This window comes from Cryptomeria japonica, chromosome 5, assembly GCF_030272615.1.
Source record: "Cryptomeria japonica chromosome 5, Sugi_1.0, whole genome shotgun sequence".
Classification (NCBI taxonomy): domain Eukaryota; kingdom Viridiplantae; phylum Streptophyta; class Pinopsida; order Cupressales; family Cupressaceae; genus Cryptomeria; species Cryptomeria japonica.
In genome coordinates, this window is record NC_081409.1 from 47,451,860 (window position 1) to 47,469,515 (window position 17,656).

General features: G+C 38.8%; 2 protein-coding genes across 3 annotated transcripts in view; both read left to right on the plus strand.

Moving 5' to 3' along the window:
- The window catches only part of LOC131039832 (glucuronokinase 1), a 140,778-nt gene extending 123,469 nt beyond the window's left edge, over positions 1 to 17,309 (plus strand). For both annotated transcript variants that reach the window (XM_057972694.2, XM_057972688.2), the window contains one exon: positions 16,890 to 17,309. In XM_057972694.2, the coding sequence (XP_057828677.1) occupies positions 16,890 to 17,130 (241 nt within the window). In that variant the 3' untranslated portion in view covers positions 17,131 to 17,309. The remainder of the gene's footprint in view (positions 1 to 16,889) is intronic.
- LOC131039848 (uncharacterized) lies at positions 4,059 to 5,688 on the plus strand. Its single transcript, XM_057972703.2, has 4 exons — positions 4,059 to 4,183; positions 4,292 to 4,627; positions 4,756 to 4,828; positions 4,931 to 5,688. The coding sequence occupies exons 1-4, from the start codon at positions 4,067 to 4,069 to the stop codon at positions 5,458 to 5,460; spliced, it is 1,056 nt and encodes a 351-aa protein (XP_057828686.2). The 5' UTR covers positions 4,059 to 4,066; the 3' UTR covers positions 5,461 to 5,688.
- Positions 17,310 to 17,656: the final 347 nt, after the last annotated feature.

Below are 17,656 nucleotides of genomic sequence, written 5' to 3' on the forward strand. Positions count from 1 at the left end.
TTTTTGCTTCCTCCCTTAATCTTTCTTGTCTATTAGGACATCTAGATGCCATATGACCAACTTTATTGCAATTAAAACATTTGAAAGGTGCTTTACCTTCATACTTACTTCCTGCTGGACTTTTAGGCATTTTTCTTGCAAATAGTGCTTCAAGTTCTTCATTTTCTCTCCTCATATCTTCAAGTTCTTTTGCATAAAGTGCTTTCCAATCAGTTTTGTCAGATGATAATGATGCTGATGATGATGATGATGATGCTTTGAAAGCTAAATCAGTCTTTATAGTAGCAACATGACCAAATTCCTCAAGTTCAAATGCTGAAAGTTTTCCAACCAAAGTATCTCTAGAAACTGAAGTATTAGGCATTGTTCTCATTTCATTAATAGTAGTTACTTTCATTTTGTAAGCCGGTGGCAATGCTCTTAAAACTTTAGATACAATTTCATCTTCACTTAAGGATCCTCCACAACATTGTATTCCTAAAACAATTTCAATAACTCTTTCCATAAATGCAGAAATTCTTTCATCTTCTTCCATTTTCAAATTTTCATACCTGACCCGGTAACATTCCAGTTTTGCAATTTTGACAGTAGTATCTCCTTCATTCAGTGTCTCCAGCTTATCCCAAATAGCTTTAGCAGTAGATCGGTCTGATAATCCCATGATTTACTGATCTGATAATGCGCTCATAAGTGCTTCTCTTGCTTTGCAATCATTGTCCATGTCCTTAGCCAATGTTGGTGGATGAGGTTGATTCGGAATAGGAGCAACATAGCCATTCTTTGTAACATCTCATATATCTCTTTCAATGTAGTTCAGATGTGTTTCCATTCCGATCTTCCATATGCCATAGTTAGTTCCATCAAGCTTCAGACTGCCCGTCTTGAAAATATTTGTTGCCATAGGATCTCCTCAAGCTGTTAGGCTTTTGCAAAAAGAGGACTCGGCTCTTGTTAGGTCCCGAGAAGGACAACTGAGAGGGGGGGGGGGGAGGGTGAATCAGTTGTGAACCAGTTGTCAATAAATTGTAATCCAAATGCAAGTTATTCCAATTTAAACTCAATGCTGGTAAACCAAACTTAAGTGTCGGTAAAACAGATTAACAGATATAGCAGTATCGGTTTAACTTAATGCATGAAACATAAAGAGAAACAACATCCACAACACATAACACAAAGATTTTGACGTGGAAACCTGGTAAGGGCAAAACCACGGTGGGAAACCTTACCCACAATCAGTTGAAACTACTGCAGATAGTATGTGTATACAAATGGGGTCTGCACATGCAGTAAAACCAATTGCCTAGAGCTCATTGCTCAATCACAAAATAGGAGTCACACTGACTACACAATTGGATGGTTAAATCCAATGATAATGTACTGCTCAAAATAGCATCTCCAATGCTGGATTCAGTAGCGGTTAAGCTCTGAACAAGAGTGTCAAAACACCTTCATAACCTTCCTTCAACCTTCGAATAATGTCTGCGTGATTCACACAAGGATCTGCTTATTTTCGCTCTTCAATATTCGAATACACTCATCATTACGATCTTCAGTAAGATCTTACAATCATTTATACAAAACCTAAGACCAAATGAATAGGTCGGCTCACTAAAGATATTACATTTAAATCAATTACAAATAAGTCTTGATGCGATACAACATTGTGGCTCAATATATTTACCAATCAATAAATCATCTCCATGACGTGCCGTGCTGATCTGGAATAGATAACATGTACCGGTCCATAACCTAGACTTATCTGCCGGTAAAGGCAAATCTGTCAACCCGATTAGACCAATAAGCAAAACACCAAAACCAAACTTCCAATCCATGTCTTCGACATAACCAAATGATCTCCAAGTTATCATCGCTGCCGGTGAACAATATAACCTGCTGGTGAACACATACTGGTGATTGTGCATAAGCCATTAACCATACCGGTGAACATAATGTAAACCTTCAAGAAAACAAGTGTTGACATCAATGACAAAACCAATGCAACACATGAAAAAGTCATCCATAATACCAATAGTTAGTAGGTTTTTGCTTGATGGTGGTTATCATGATTGCTTTTGCAAGTATTTTGTTGGAGCATGAGAGCATGGTGAAGATTCACGTGGTACATGATTGGCTAAGGGATGTTTTTCCTTTGTTTGTGATTCCTATAAATGTATTTAGTAATTTACAATGTATGATGTTAAGTGGGAGAATGTTAGAATTAAGGTGCTATCTAACTTGTAAATCCTATGTCATATAGCATGGTTCCAACCATAGTTTTAAAAATCGCGGACTCGCCTCGAACTCGCCACGGACTCGCGAGTCCTTTGGCGCCGCGAGTCGACTCGCCTAGGACTCACGAGGTGAGTCTAGGCGAGTCCCTGCGAAAGATTCGCGAGTCTTTCGCAAAGATTCGCGCAAGTCTTTCGCTCGGACTCGCGAGTCTTTCACAGGGACTCGCGGGCCCAGAAAAACGCGCCCGTAAAGGGTTAAAACCAAGTTTTTTTTTAATTTTTGACTTCATTTTGGTTTTTTTTTGGCTTTAGCAGGTTAGAAGGGTTTGGAGGAGTAGAGGGAAGAAGGAAAAATCAGCAAGAGAGATCTAGGTAAGGATTTTTTCTCTTTTTTTTTTTTTTTTCATTTGAATCATTTCATTGTTTTAAAACTGAAAAAAATCTTGAAAAACAAGGGGATATGTTGCCAAATTTTTTTCTATTTTCTTTCCTAAGTTATTTCCTCTTTTTTTTTTCTTGTTTTTGAATGCTATTTTTCCCAAATGATTCATTGTCATTTTTTTTGTTGATTTTCCATAAAACCCTGCTGATTTTTTTTTTTTCATGTTAAATCAGCAATGGCAAGTTCAACTCCAAGGGCAACCCCAAGGTTAGGAAGACAAAGAGATAAGGCTTGGAAATATGGGATTGCAGGAAGCAAAAAGGGGGAGGTCACTTGCACCGAATGCACAAAATGGATGACTGGTGGAATCAATAGATTAAAATACCACCTTGCACAAATACCTGGATATGGTGTGGAGGCATGCCCCAAATCAACTCCTGAAATTATTAGAGAGATGAAGGCCATTCTTGTTGAGAATGATATGCATAAGGAAGGAAGGCAAAAAACAAGAGAAACCATGGCAGCTGCAATGAATCCCACATTGTCCACTTCGGGTCCCATTGGTCACAGTCGGGGTCGTCAGTCACTTTCATCTTTTGGTGACAATGAGGGTGAGGCTAGTGGCACTCCTGTTAGATCAGACCCTAATTTTTTTGTACCACGCAATGTTCCAGGTGCACAACCTTCACTTGAAGGTACAGGATGGAATAGAGAGAAGCATGAACAAGCACGGATAGCAGCTTCAAACTTTTGGTTTTACAATAATCTATCTTTCAATGCAGCAAACAATGTGTATTGGGAAAGTTTTGTTAATGCATGTATAGTGGCGGGTAAGGGGTTTAAGGCCCCAATAGGTCATGACTTCAGTGGGCCATTGCTAGAGAAAGCTGTGAAAAATACAGAAGGTGTGGTTGATGATCAGAAAAGGTATTGGAAGAGAAAAGGATGCAGCATTTTATCTGATGGATGGACAGATGGACGGAATAGGACTCTTCTCAACTTCTTGGTGGCTTCAAATTGTGCAATGGTATTCATAAAGTCTGTTGATGCCTCAAATGAAATAAAAAATGCAAAGACTTTGTGTAATCTGTTGGATGGTGTGGTTCGGGAAGTTGGAGTTGAGAATGTTGTCCAAATTATCACGGACAACGCAGCTGCATATGTATCTGCAGGTAGAATGCTTATGCAGAGGCATCCTTCGATTACATGGAGTCCTTGTGCTGCACATTGCTTGGACTTGGTGCTAGAGGACATTGGGAAGATTGGATGGGTGAAGAAGGTGGTTGAAGATGCAAAAAGTGTCACCAAATTCATCTACAACCATACTTGGGTGCTTGCTTTGATGAGAAAACACACAAATGGCAAGGACCTTGTGCGACCTGGAGTGACATGATTTGCTAGCCACTTCATCACTTTGCAGAGCATTCTTAGTGCCATTCCTCATCTTAAGCAGATGTTTGTGTTAGATGCTTGGTTGGGGTCTGCATGCTCCAAAAGACTTGAAGTAGAGAAGATTGTTTGCATTGTTTTTGATGAAGGGTTCAATAAAAGTGGAGAGGAGTTGACTGCGGTAAGTAACAAACACAAAAGTAAAGTTTATATAATCTTGTCTATTTGCTGATTTTATTTTTTAGGGGTTGATTTTGTACTAATTTAAAATTTGTTTTAATTTTTTTAGGTGACAGAACCTTTGGTAAGGGTTCTTCGTATGGTGGATGGAGAGGGCATGCCAATGGGTTTCATTTATGAGGCCATGGATAGGGCCAAAGAGGCCATTTCACATTACTATCGTGGAAATACAAGAAAATGTGAAATCCTTTGGCGCATCATTGATCGTAGGTGGACAAATCAACTCCACCAACCGATACATGCCTTCGCCTACTTTTTGAACCCGAAATTCTACTTCTCTGATTCATTTAGGGCTGATGAGGAGGTCATGGCAGGTGTTATTACATGCATTGATAAGATGACACCTGATCCTGAGTTGAGAGACAAGGTTCTTGATGAGTTGGAGGTGAGATTTGACATTTGCAATTGCTCTATCTTTATTTATGAATTCGGAAATGTTCATTATTGAATTTGAGTTTGACACTTTGACTATCTAGTATCTATTTCTGAATTTGGAAATGTTCATTGTTCAAGATCTACAAAAGTGCAGAGGGGAGACTCTTCTCATCACAACTAGCAATTGATAGGAGAGGAAAACAACAACCAGGTAAAAAATTTAGTAACTTAGTTCAATAGTGCAAGAAAAAACCTACAAACTTGATTGTTACATTTTTTTCTCAATTCTAATATTTCTAAATGTTTTTTGTAGATTTATGGTGGGAGAATTATGGTGCCGGCACGCCTAATCTTCAAAAGATAGCTATCCGTGTTTTGTCTCAGCCATGCAGTGCTTCTGGGTGTGAACGAAATTGGAGTGTCTTTGAGAGCATTCACACAAAGAAGAGAAATAGATTGTCACAAAAGCAGCTCAATGATCTAGTATTTGTTCGGTACAACCTTCGCCTTCGAGTTAGACAGGTGGAGGGTGTTTCATATGAGGCCATTGACTTGGATGAAATTGATCCATATGGTGATTGGACCATGAATGAACAAAATGATGGTGATGATGTCCTCCTTACCGAAGAAGAAATTGCAGAAATAGAGAGAGGAGCAGCACAAGATGCAGAAGGAGCAAGATTGGATGAAGATGAGGACGAAGATGAGGATGATGATGAGGACTTTGACTTTGAAGAAGAATCATCTCACCATTTAGATACCACAACACCCACTGCTACTACTTCTAGCTCAAGGCCTGAAAAATTGAGCTATATTAGGAAAAATACAAAGAGGAAGATGTAGTCTTCTCTTTGGTTTGTTCATTCACATTGTTGTTTTTCACATTTGTAGTTGGACTTGGACATATCATTATATGTAATTTTGTGAACATTTATATACTTATGCTGCCATTATACATTTTAGAGTTGAAAGTTGAAACTTGAATATGCTGCCATGAATGATGAAATTTCAAATATTGCGTGTTTGTACTTTGTAGATCATATGACATGTGTAATGTTTCAATTATGGCACTTATGTTCTCTAAATGCATTAATTTCTTTATGTTTTTTCTGTAAAACTACGGTTTTTTTTTTTGCCGAGTCTTTGTCGAGTCTTTCGCGAGTCTTTCACGAGTCCGAGTCCGAGTCCAAAATTTTGGTTTGCCGAGTCCGAGATTTTCAACTATGGTTCCAACATCTTTGGAGAGTGTCTTAAGGCACAAGTAGGGTGTATTGGGAAAATAATTTGTAATATTTATTCTCACAATTGTTTGTAATACATTCATAAAGGGGTGATGGGTTCCACTAGTAGCAGTGTTGACGTGTATTTTGTACACAATCATACACAGAATAAAATACCCAAGGGTACCTTATCCTCTCTTGAATAAAGCCTCTGATTGCTGAAGATGTCGCAAAAAAGGATCAATCAGGGTGACTCCAATGTTCTTTTATGTAGGGTCTCTACGTGTGGATAAGCACCAGTGGTCGTTGTGAATGCTGTTTCATCAAGGGGCCTTACGTCCTCCAAGCTGTAGGAACAAGATTTCTCTAAACTAACAAGTTCTTCAAAAAGATCAAAGGGTAGAGTTTGCAAGGGATAAATTCTATTCTAATCCTATGAATGACCTAATGTAGGCTAGACTTGGCAAGATTCTACCAATTTCAATATTGCCATGAAATAACAACCCAACTGAAATTGATGCGATCTTCTAAGGTAACAAATGATTTTTTCAATTCATCAAGGATCATGGACACTACCACAAAGGCACATACCCAAAGCTCAATGACGATTGAAGGTTTAAGCAATTCAAGTCTCTCCAGTTGACCACACAAGGCGTTCCCACAATCAGTAAGAAGCTAGTGGTTTGGAACGTGAATCTTCACCAAAATCAAGCCCAACACTTAGTCCTTCAAACTTAAATACTACTTCGACTGAGAATGATTCAAGAAAACAAACAACCATGAAGATAGCCACAAGAATTGCAATAAAACACCATAACTTCAATATTTTATTGATCTCAAAGCCAAAATAGACAACAATTGTTTGAAATCCTTTCTTCAACTCAATCTTGCTACAAAATAACTTTCTTCTCTCCAAAAGCTCTAAACTTCTAACTATTCCTTATTGCTCTCTATTTCTAACTCGTCTAATAACAAAATGAAAATGAGTGAGGGTATATATAGCATCCTCGATTACAATGAACGACCCAGATCAAAAGAAGATCAACGGCTGAGATTTTGACACCTAAACCTTAATTAGGGTTTTATTACAAAAGTTCCCTTTTTATTGCACAACATTAAATGCATAGCCAAATATTTAATTTGGCACAAAAATCTAGGAAACATAGACCAATGATAATTAAGGTGCCAAGTCATCTATAACAACCTCTCCTCTAGAACCTTATTCCCTTTCCAATGCTCCTTTTTAGCATATGCAATGAATCTGGATACGATTCCCTCGATCTTAGCAATAGGAATCTCGGGAAGATTCCTCATTCGTTCTTCCAAGTGAATAATCTGATCAAAGGCTTTGAGAAGAGCTGCGTCCCATTCAGGCTCGAGTTCCTTGATTTTCTCAATCAGGAGCATAGTAGCAAACATTTGATCTCTTTGCTCATCTGTAATCACATTCTCATCTTTGCAAAAGATGACTTTGACCCTTTCTTCTAATTCTTGAAGATCCACATCTGTCTCAACCTCGATCCTTCTGCCAAGAATAGTACATAAAACCCCAAACACCTTGTCCTGGATTGGATGGATGACCTCCTCCACTTGATTGCATTTGGCGCTGGTATCCTCAAAAAGAACTTCCTGCATCTGGAGTAAAGTAGACCACTGGAGTAAATTATGAGCTCCTCCATCCATTATCTTTTCTTGTGCTAAGATCTTCCTTGGTGTTTGCCTGATTACTTGCAGAACAGGAATGATAACATCTTTAGTATGAGCAAAGGCGGCTACTGTTATCATTAGGTTGTGGATGATCTCAAGGACCTGGATAGCCTGATGAATGGTCTGCATCATTCTTGTTGCAAACTCAATGGCAACTATATGGGATTTGTCAATCCAAGAGCTCATAAGCTGGACCAAGCTCTTAACTTTCTTTGCCTCACCAACTGATTCAAGGGGAAGTGCTTGCACAGGAGATACTGCTGGATCCTGACGTCCCAAAGGCTGACTGAGGTGGCTAAAGTAGCCTCTCCAAGCACCTCTCTCTCTCTCAAGTTTTCTACTCTTTTCCATTTCTTCCTTAAGTTTGTCTTTAAGTGCCTCAAATGAATCAGTTGCCTCATCCAATCCCTGCTCGGTGGTGAGTGGACCAAGCTCAACGGTTTCTACATCATATACTTCTTCAAGGATTTCACCCTCGTACTTGTCCACTGCCGGTGTAGCTATCTGCAACTTCCTGGACCCTGTCTCATCTTTGATCATCTTGGATATTTTGGTGGCCTTCCTCTTTTCTGTTACTACCTGAGAATCTCCAACAAGGCTATCTAAATCAATCACATTATCTTCTTCGTCTTCGATCACAATCACCCTTGTTAGTCTCTCCTTCAACCAATCTGGAATGGCGGACCTTGTCTCTCTAACTTGTATTTCTTTAGGTAGTGACTCTTCTTTCCGGAGAGGAGACGTCGCTTCATCGTCATTCTGGTCTTCATGTAGCTCATTGACCTGGGGAGATTGACTTGATGAACGTTGAGATGCCTGTCCTCCTTCATGTTTATCATTCTGAACCATTGATTCCATAGATTCCTCCACTTCAAGTGTCCTCTTCTCCTATCGAGAAGATGTGCCGGATGAGCGATCTCGATTGGCCTCTTGCTTCTTCTTGGAAGATTCTCTTTTCTCAGGTCTTTCCTTCCTCTTTGCACCTCTATGATGAGGATTGCCTTCACTTACGCTTCTGGGGTGAGGATTGCCTTCGCTTGTGCTTCTAGGATGAGGATGGCCTTCGCTTGCGCTTGCTCCTCCTTCTGCCGACCTTTCCTCCAAAGTAAAAGTCATTGATATATTCTGCTCTCTCAATTTTTGATGTTGCACATCAACCCATCTGCGCGTACAGGACAAAACTGGAGCCATCAAAGTCTTCAAGTCCACAACCTCAGGTTCATTTCAATCTATCTTTACTGCCTTGTCCTCTCTATCATAGGATGACTGGAGGTGCCTGCCACTGTCCTGAGCTTGATCGACCACTCTGTAAACTTTGCATTTCCTGATGAAATCCAAAGGCAATCTGGAATGCATCTTTCTTTTCACTTCTAAATCATCTGAGAGATTCATCCAAAAGTCTTCTACCTGACATTCATTCTTGTATTTTCTACCAACTGTCTCTTCTATATACCCATAAGGATCAAAATTCTCCCTCAATGAAAAGAATGAAAATGAATATAAGGCCAACTCCCTTTCTGCATCATCTAAAGCTGGAGCATTAGGACATACCTCAACTGAATTTCCTAGTATGATAGGTACAGGAATCCCATTTCCATGCCTGTGTCTGAATGCCTTCGCATAAGCTGCCAACTGCCTAGTCACCTCAAGTAGTACTATCCTGTCTGTCGGATATCTTGGCAACATATATGGAGGTGAAGGACACCCATGAACTCTAATATATGTAAACTTCTGGAATTGGATAAACCAAGCACCATACCTCTTTACAAGTTCTTGTGCCTCCTGAGATAGCCGATTGTGAATCCCGCCTTGCAGTGTCCTGGTGATGTTCATTGTGAAGGTATCATTGACTAACTTGTAATTACTCCCAGGTGGATGATGCAAATGAACATAAGAGTCACAAACTCTGACTTCTCCAGGTCCTCTTCCAATCGCCCCTCTGTGAGGTAGTCCTGCATATTCAAAACTCCTGATCAAGGCATACATGATGTACGAGCTCATGTGAAATGACTTGGTAGCCTTCAATCTTCTCAACTGTACGTCCAAGCAATGGCTAATAATTCTAGCCCAATGAATTGTTCCTTTTCCTTGAACTATCACTTGGATGAAGAAGAACATCCACTTCTCAAAATAGAAGGCTTGAGGAGCCCCTGTAACTCGATTGAGTAAGGTTACCAAATCTTTGTACTCCTCCTGGAAGTCGATCCTATGTGGTGTGTTGGGAATCTTGCTTAGGCGAGGATGACTTTTGAGTAACCAATTCTTGTTGATGATGCTCAAGCAAGTGTCTGGATCATCTTCGTACATGGATCTAGCTCCTTCCAAGCTTTTGTAAATCATATCTTTATGTTCTGGCAGATGGAGAGCTTCACTGATAGCCTCATCTGAAAGATAAGCCAAAGTGTTTCCTTCCTTGGACACGATCGATCTTGACTGTGGGTCATAATGGCGAGCACACTCGATCATCAGCTCATGGCACTGGACTGCTAAAGGGAAGCCAACTGCCTTGATGATGCCACTTTCAATTATTCTCCTTCCGACAGGTGATGGCTTTCCAATGTAGGGGACCTCTCGAAACTTCTTCACACTGAAGTTTCCCAAGTTGGTATCTCCAATGTTGCTCCATTTTGACACGATCTTGGTCTCCATTTCTTCATTCCTTTGATCTTCCTTCATGAGGGCTGGACGACTGGTGGATGCTCCTGGCTTTGGGGTCGCCATCTTGACACCTACACAACATTTCATAATGAGCAATATACCTTGGAACGTAAAAATATAGATTAAGTTTAAGTTTTAAATTTAGGAAACTTCATGATAAATCTTTGAATTATCATTTCCTAAATACGATTATGCAATTGGAAATTCAAAATTTCAAAATTTCAAAATTAGGCTAGGAAGATCTTGCCATACCTCTCTTTGAAAACTAGCTCTAAAAAGCGATGCAAAAATTAAGAAATTTGCTAGGCAAAATGAATATCGAAGTCTTCTAGCAAAGGCGCCTCCTTCATCAACTTCACCACCTTGGGTCTTCAACGCCTTGAGGGAAACTCGCTCCACCTCTAACCTCTAGCAAAGTTCGCACTCCTCTTGGATTGAAAATTCGCACCTCTCCTTGGATGAGATTTCGCTCCTTCTATTGCTTCTCCAAATCGCATTTAAACAATGATTGAATGATGGATTAAAATGCCTCAAAGTACCTCCCATATATAGGCGCTCATGCATTGCAAATCCCCATAGGCCGACTTGGAAAATAAGTCTAAAAATAAATAAAAATCAAATAAAGAGGAGGCCGACCTTTGTTAAAATATTTAAAATAAAACCCCAAGCGCACTCCCTTCATTTAATAATTTAATTAATTAATTAAAATGCCTTTGTAATTAGAATTTCGATTTTTTTAAAAGGCTAAATTAATTATTAAATGCCTTATGCGAACTCATTAAATGCCCATTTTAATTAAAAATATTCCAAAGTTTTATCGAATTTGGCATTTAATGCAATTCAAAAAGTGTTGGCGCCTAAGCATGGGAGATATTTGGGACATCAATAATATCGCTCTGGTCCCTGGGTGAGGGACAGGAGCGCCTCATGCATTTGGCCTTGCATTTCTTGTTTTTCACGTTCAAAGTCCCATCTTGGACGTCCAAAATAGCATTTTGCTTGGGAACCTTGAGCTTAATTCATTCCTTTTGTGGAAGGAGTGTGCCTTAAAGTACTTTCGCCCTGGTCCCTTGGTGAGGGACAGGAGCGATCCCACACTTAGCCTTGGTTCTTGTCTTTTCCAACCGCCAATTCATGTTGCAAGGCAATCGATGACCTTCCTTGTTTGCTTTATGCATGCCAAACTCGCTTCTTCAATACCAAATGAGCTCCTTCAAGGATATTCGCCCTGGTCCTTCAGTGAAGGACAGGAGCGATTTTGCATTTGTGCTTAAGTTAGTCAATTTTTTAAGGTTGGTTCCTTGTTCATCGTCTTCCTAAAGATATTTTGGACTTTGCATGACTTCGCCTTGACGTGGTTTTGGAAAGGAATGACTGGTTTTATAGAAATCGCCCTGGTCCTTGGGTGAAGGACAAGAGCGCCCTTTAGTCCTTGGCATAAACTTTTGATCGTATCATCCTTAAATTGCTTTGTAAACGTAGAATATCACTTTCCCTTCCACCTTGAGTCCTGGACACAAGAAATAGTACTTCGCAATGTTAAGCATTTTATGTTTTTTGAAGATTTCGCTCTGGTCCCTTGGTGAGGGACAGGAGCTCTTTGGCCATTTCTCCTCAAATTTCGTGGTCTTTGTAACTTCACTTTTCCTCGAAGCATTTCCAATATCATCGCCATCTTGTGCCTTGTCCTGGATTCGACCAAATTTGGAAGGGAAGACTTGATGATATGTTTTTCGCCCTGGTCCCTTGGTGAGGGACAGGAGCGTTTTTACAATTATAAGCTCAATCATTTTTTGCTAACTTTCAAAACTATCTTCAATGGATTCATTATGCTTTCCTTCACTCATCTCCAACATGAAATTCGTTTTAACTTTGCGGGAAATTTGCCTTATGAGGAAATCGCTCTGGTCCTTTGGAGAGGGATAGGAGCGCCTTGGCCATTATGGGCTCACTTTGCATTTTGCAACCTTCAAAATTATCTTCAATGGAGTGACTATGCCCTCTTTCCTTCATATCAAGCTTGAAATTCGCTTTACCTTGGCCAAAAACTTATCTCGAGGGAAAATCGCTCTGGTCCCTAGGAGAGGGACAGGAGCTCTCTTTAAAATTCGCCTTGGTCCCTGAGAGAGGGACAGGAGCGATTTTGCCAATTTGGATCGATTTTCTCCATTGTGGTCCATTCAAGTTATATTCAATGAGCAAAACGTACATTCCTTGATCTCTTCCAAATCACGAAATCATTTAAATCTTGCAAGGATAAGGCAAACTTGGAATTCAAGCTCCGGTCCTTCAGTGAAGGACAGGAGCGATTTTGTCATTTTAGCATATTTCCTTACTTGCCAATCACTCAAATTATATTCAATGGACAAAACATGCCCTCCTTGATCTCTTCCAATCAAAAAATTGTCTTGGTCCTGCAAGGACAGTGCAACTTTGAGAAACAAGCTCCGGTCCTTCAGTGAGGGACAGGAGCGATTTTGTTCCTTAGGGTCAAATCTTCATAATTTGCATCTCAAATTTCCTTTGCTGGGGAAGATACCATCATTTCGCAAGTTATGAACAAAAGTCCAAATCCAAAAAATGTCCAAGAAGGTGTGTTTGAGGAAAATCGCTCTGGTCCCTGGGTGAGGGACAGGAGCGAACTTGTCTTGAATCTTCAACATTCATCATTTTTGAGTCTTCAAAATCTTCAAAATCTTCAATTCATGTTTGATTTGTCCCCGTGGAGACCCTACACAAAACAAATTAAACAAGTCAATAACCAATATGCACCAAATATCATTTTCGCCCTGGTCCCTGGGTGAGGGACAGGAGCGATTTCACCTCTGCAGGCCAAAATATCCACATTTTTGATCTTCAATCACTTGACAAGGCATAATTAGGTCATCTCCAAGGCTAGGGGCTAGTTAGTAAACCATCAAAAAATTGGTCAAAATTCACCCGGACAAAATTGCATAATCCCATTAAAATGCTAACCCCTAGACCTAACTTGAGCTTGCCTTCAAAATCTGACTGGACCCATCCTGAGACATACTCAACTTCTTGACAGACTCGGGCTATTTCAAAATTGCGATCTTCAGGAGGATGCATAACAATCTCTCAAAATTGGACTGGACTTCGGCTTGAAAATATCAAAGGAAACCCTAAGGCTTAACCCTAATCCAGACGACTCACTCATTTAATTCAAAACCCTAAAGCAGAGAGAAGAACAGGCAAAACAAGAGCAAAAAAGAGGGGGTCCCCATTTTAATGGGGCGATGTGTGAAATGGTCACAACAAGCAGTAAAGGTGAATTGTGTAGAGTTTGGTTATTCAATTCTGTGGGAGCTTTGGCAGTGATGTAGATTCATCATTTGATGATTGATGATTGATGATTATCTGCATGTGATTGGAGATGGTTTGACATATTGGTTTGCCATGGAGGACTCTTGAGTCTTTAGTGAGGTGTTAGTTTATGATATGTTTTTTTGGAGCATATTATCGTCTTTTGAGGAGATGATAGATCACGATGTCATGTTTGTGTTCTTGATTGTGTAGTTGGAACTTTGACAATGGTGAAGTTAGCATGGATTGATTTGTGGATGCTTGTGGAGACTAGAAAGACTTGGGTGAGGCTTGAGAGATACAATCAAATATGATTAGTCTCTAGACATATGTCAGGTTATTTTGTTTGATATTTTGATTTGATGATTACTAATGTGATGATTAGTTGTGTGGGCAGATTTTCCATTTGGTTGTAATGGGATGATTGAGATGTAGATTGTCTATATCCACGAGATTGTTTCAATGTTAATGCAGACTTTATTAGTTTGTCTTGTTTGTGGTCATTTGTACATTGGTATGTTGCATTGAGATAGGAGGAAGGATATACTGAGACTTGATTGTAGCTTTTGAGTTGGTATGTTGATGGCATGAAGTTCTATATATGATGGTATACCCTAGTTTGAGGTATGGATAACTACTCCAAGCCTTTGTTATCATTTGAATTTGATGCTTGTGCTCTTGTAAAGATTGGTGCAGGTTTTAGTGAATATGGTTCACCTTGGCATGTTCCCTTTTATTCCATAGATGCCATGTTGGAGGATGTTACGATTTTTTTTCTTGATGGTGGCTAGCATGAGTGCTTTTGCAAGTATCTTGTTGGAGCATGAGAGCATGGTGAAGATTTAGGTGGAACATGATTGGCTAAGGGATGTTTTTCCTTAGTTTGCGATTCCTAAATAGATGATGTCTAGTGGGAGAATGTTAGGATTAAGGAACTATCTAACTTGTAAATCATATTTCATATTGCATGGTTACAACATCCTTGGTACGTGTTTTAAGGCACTTAGGGGTGTATTGGGAAAAAAATTGTAGTATTTATTGTCACTATTGTTTGTAAAACATTCATGAGGGGTGATGGGTTCCATTGGTAGCGGTAAAGGTGAATTGTGGACATAAAGAGTTTGGGACGTTTGGAATGAAGAGTCTTATTTGGGCATTTTGTTTGGTGTTTTAGAGCTTTTTGTGTGTCTCTATAAATAATTCCTTAGATTTTAAATTAAAGTAGGAATGGTCGAATGTAGAGTTATTTTGTAGGAAGCGGAACAAGGACATGTTGAGGCATAAAGAGGCTGTTCATAAATACACAGGTGCTGCCATGTTGGAAGCAAAGCGAATAATGTAAGTGAATGTATTGTAATCTCATTTCTTTGAAGATAATGCGTAATGTATTGTTTTTTCCTGCAAGGGTTTCTCCACATAAATCCTATGTTATGTGATGCTCTTATGTTGCTGATTTGTGCCTCTTTGCTGCTATCTTATGTTGATGGCATTATATATTGCCGGTATAAGTTCACATAAGGTTGTGTCATGAAGCATGATATGTATGTTGAACTTTAGCATCATAAAGATGGATGTAATCATTGTAATTCCATATTAAAACAACTTGATTTTCAAATTTGCATATAAGTTTCAGATTTTCATATTATTGTAGTCCAATTTTTGTATCTTATCCATTGAAGTCATAAATTAATTGGATAGAGATTGAAATTTTCCAACCTTTAAATATTAGAGCTTGTATATTTCTCGACAAAATTAAAGAGTAGAGTAGGAGAAGGCTGCCTTAACAATGTAGAGAAGCTGGAGATAACTAACAGCTACCAGGAGCAGCAAAGTAATCCTCAGAAAGCTGTCATAAGGACCTTTTAAACCCATCATTTTATGGATCAGCATCAAAGTACACAGAGAAAACCGTTAACCCCCCAAAGTACACAAGATAGTCTGCAGTATATGTTTCTCTGTGTAACTTTGCATATAGAAAGATGGCAAAAGATTGATTTTATAATTCCAGAACAAGAAGTGATTATGCGGTAGGGCACCTGAATGCTACTTGTTCATTGTTAAGGTTCTCCTCTAGTCCCTTGGGATAGTCCTCCAAATAGAATTGACAGGCCTTGTAGAGGGTTTCGAAAGGTGGTGAGAACTCATTCTGGTGCTGTTGCTGGTCCGTAGCAGAATTAGTGATTAATTGTCTCTTGCTTGCTTGTTGCTTAGTTTCATTGAGACGTCATTTTTAATTTTTCAGTAGCCAGAGTTGATTCAATAGACTTTGATCTGCTGTGTAGAATATTGAAATTGTGAATGAAGTAGCAAAGGTGGCCCACAAGCTTTTCATTGCTTTTTTGGAATGCATCTAATGCAGTTAGATTGCTGATACAAGCAATGTACCAGCATCTTCATCAGGCTAAGTATGGCTGCATAGGAGACCTGAAAGATAGTAACCTGAGCTAAGCCTGAAAACATTTTTCTTATTAGAGTGTTTTGGTAAATTTTGTTATCCTAGAATTATAGGTAGTCATTGTAATCAAGAGAATCATATGTGATGTATATATGAACTAGCTTTTTTTCACTGTAATGTAATTTTGAATGAGATAACTCTGCCTAAACGAGCTATTATATTTGATTGGGTTGATTAAACTTGATTGTCTGAACTCTGATTAAAGCTTTTTGTTCATTCAAATATTTTAACTGAAATTTTCTAAACTTCATAATGACAATTGTTGTGAGCTTTAGCCAGAGCACTATGATTTAAATGAGTTATTGTGTTGTCATTAATTTTAAAATTTTAGAGTTTGTGCAGATTGTAGCCTCCATCATTCATGCTAGTAAAATGTCTTACAATTGGATGGATCTATCAATGCTCACGTTTGGTGGTGATATGAGTGATTTGCCATTTGCTTTGCATTGCCAAAAGGATTTGGGAAACACAGAAATCAATTAATGCAGTAATTATACACTACCAGTTTGTATTCTTTCATTCCACTTAAGTTTGGAATAATAGGTCACAGCCAGTTTCCTGCCGATGTTGCAGTAACATTTTGTTATGTTCTTATTGCTTATATATTTTGAAACTGCAGCATCGGGTGATCATTATATAGGTTTCTTGATTGCAGTATTTGTTGATAATCCTGTAGGTACTATCCACATTGATGTCTTGAATGATTTTAGCTTGTTCTAGACGATAAGATTGTTTTGATGTAATCCTTTTTGTCACAGATCTATGTCACATGATTAATTGCTTACAATTACATGCATATTATTGTGGTGCTTGTAGTAGGAAATAGAAATAAGTACATCTGAGAACATTTTTTTGTGTCCATTATTTAATTCCTTAATGTTTTTATGTGGATGCTCTATGATTTACAGACTTATGTTTGGAGATGGTGCGTTGGGGTTAATAAACATTAATATGGTCGAGACTGCTCGGAGTGTTGGAGCAGCTTGCAAGTTCACTGGAAGTGGAGGTGCAGTCATTGCATTTTGTCCTAATGGCTCTTCACAAGTCAGGGAATTACAGGATGCATGCCATAAGGCTGGGTATATCATTCAACCAGCTCTTGTGGTTCCCCCTTTGCTTTCCGATACTGATCTTCAAAGCCCGAAATAAATAAAAAAGAGCATAGATAAGGTTGTTATCTTCATCCTTTGGATGCCATATAATTTTCTTTTAGTGGTCCTTTGCTACTTGTAAAAGGAAACACATGTCAATTGACAAAATAATTACTAAAGTGGATGTTTGAGATATCCTACATTGAAAATAAAGATTGTTTGCAAAATTTGTCCAAATGCCAAAGGCGATGAGCTTAATGCATCTCTAAAAGAATTCAATCTCTTGGAAAACATGTATAGAATGTTGGTGTGGGTACATTAATTAATTTTCTCTATTGCATATTATGCACTTAAGATAGAACAAGCTTTCTTAAGTAGGTATATAACTTGAGTAGGTTGCATTTGCATCACGTGTGTTTGATGGAGTTGTACCACACACCTGACTACATCTTCTATAATCCCACTTTGGTTGTACAATCACATACACATACGTACATATATACATATGTGTGTGTAATTCCCTCTATTCATAATTTTGTTGTGTTTTCTAATTTTTTTAAGAACACACATTGGAGTAGCAACTA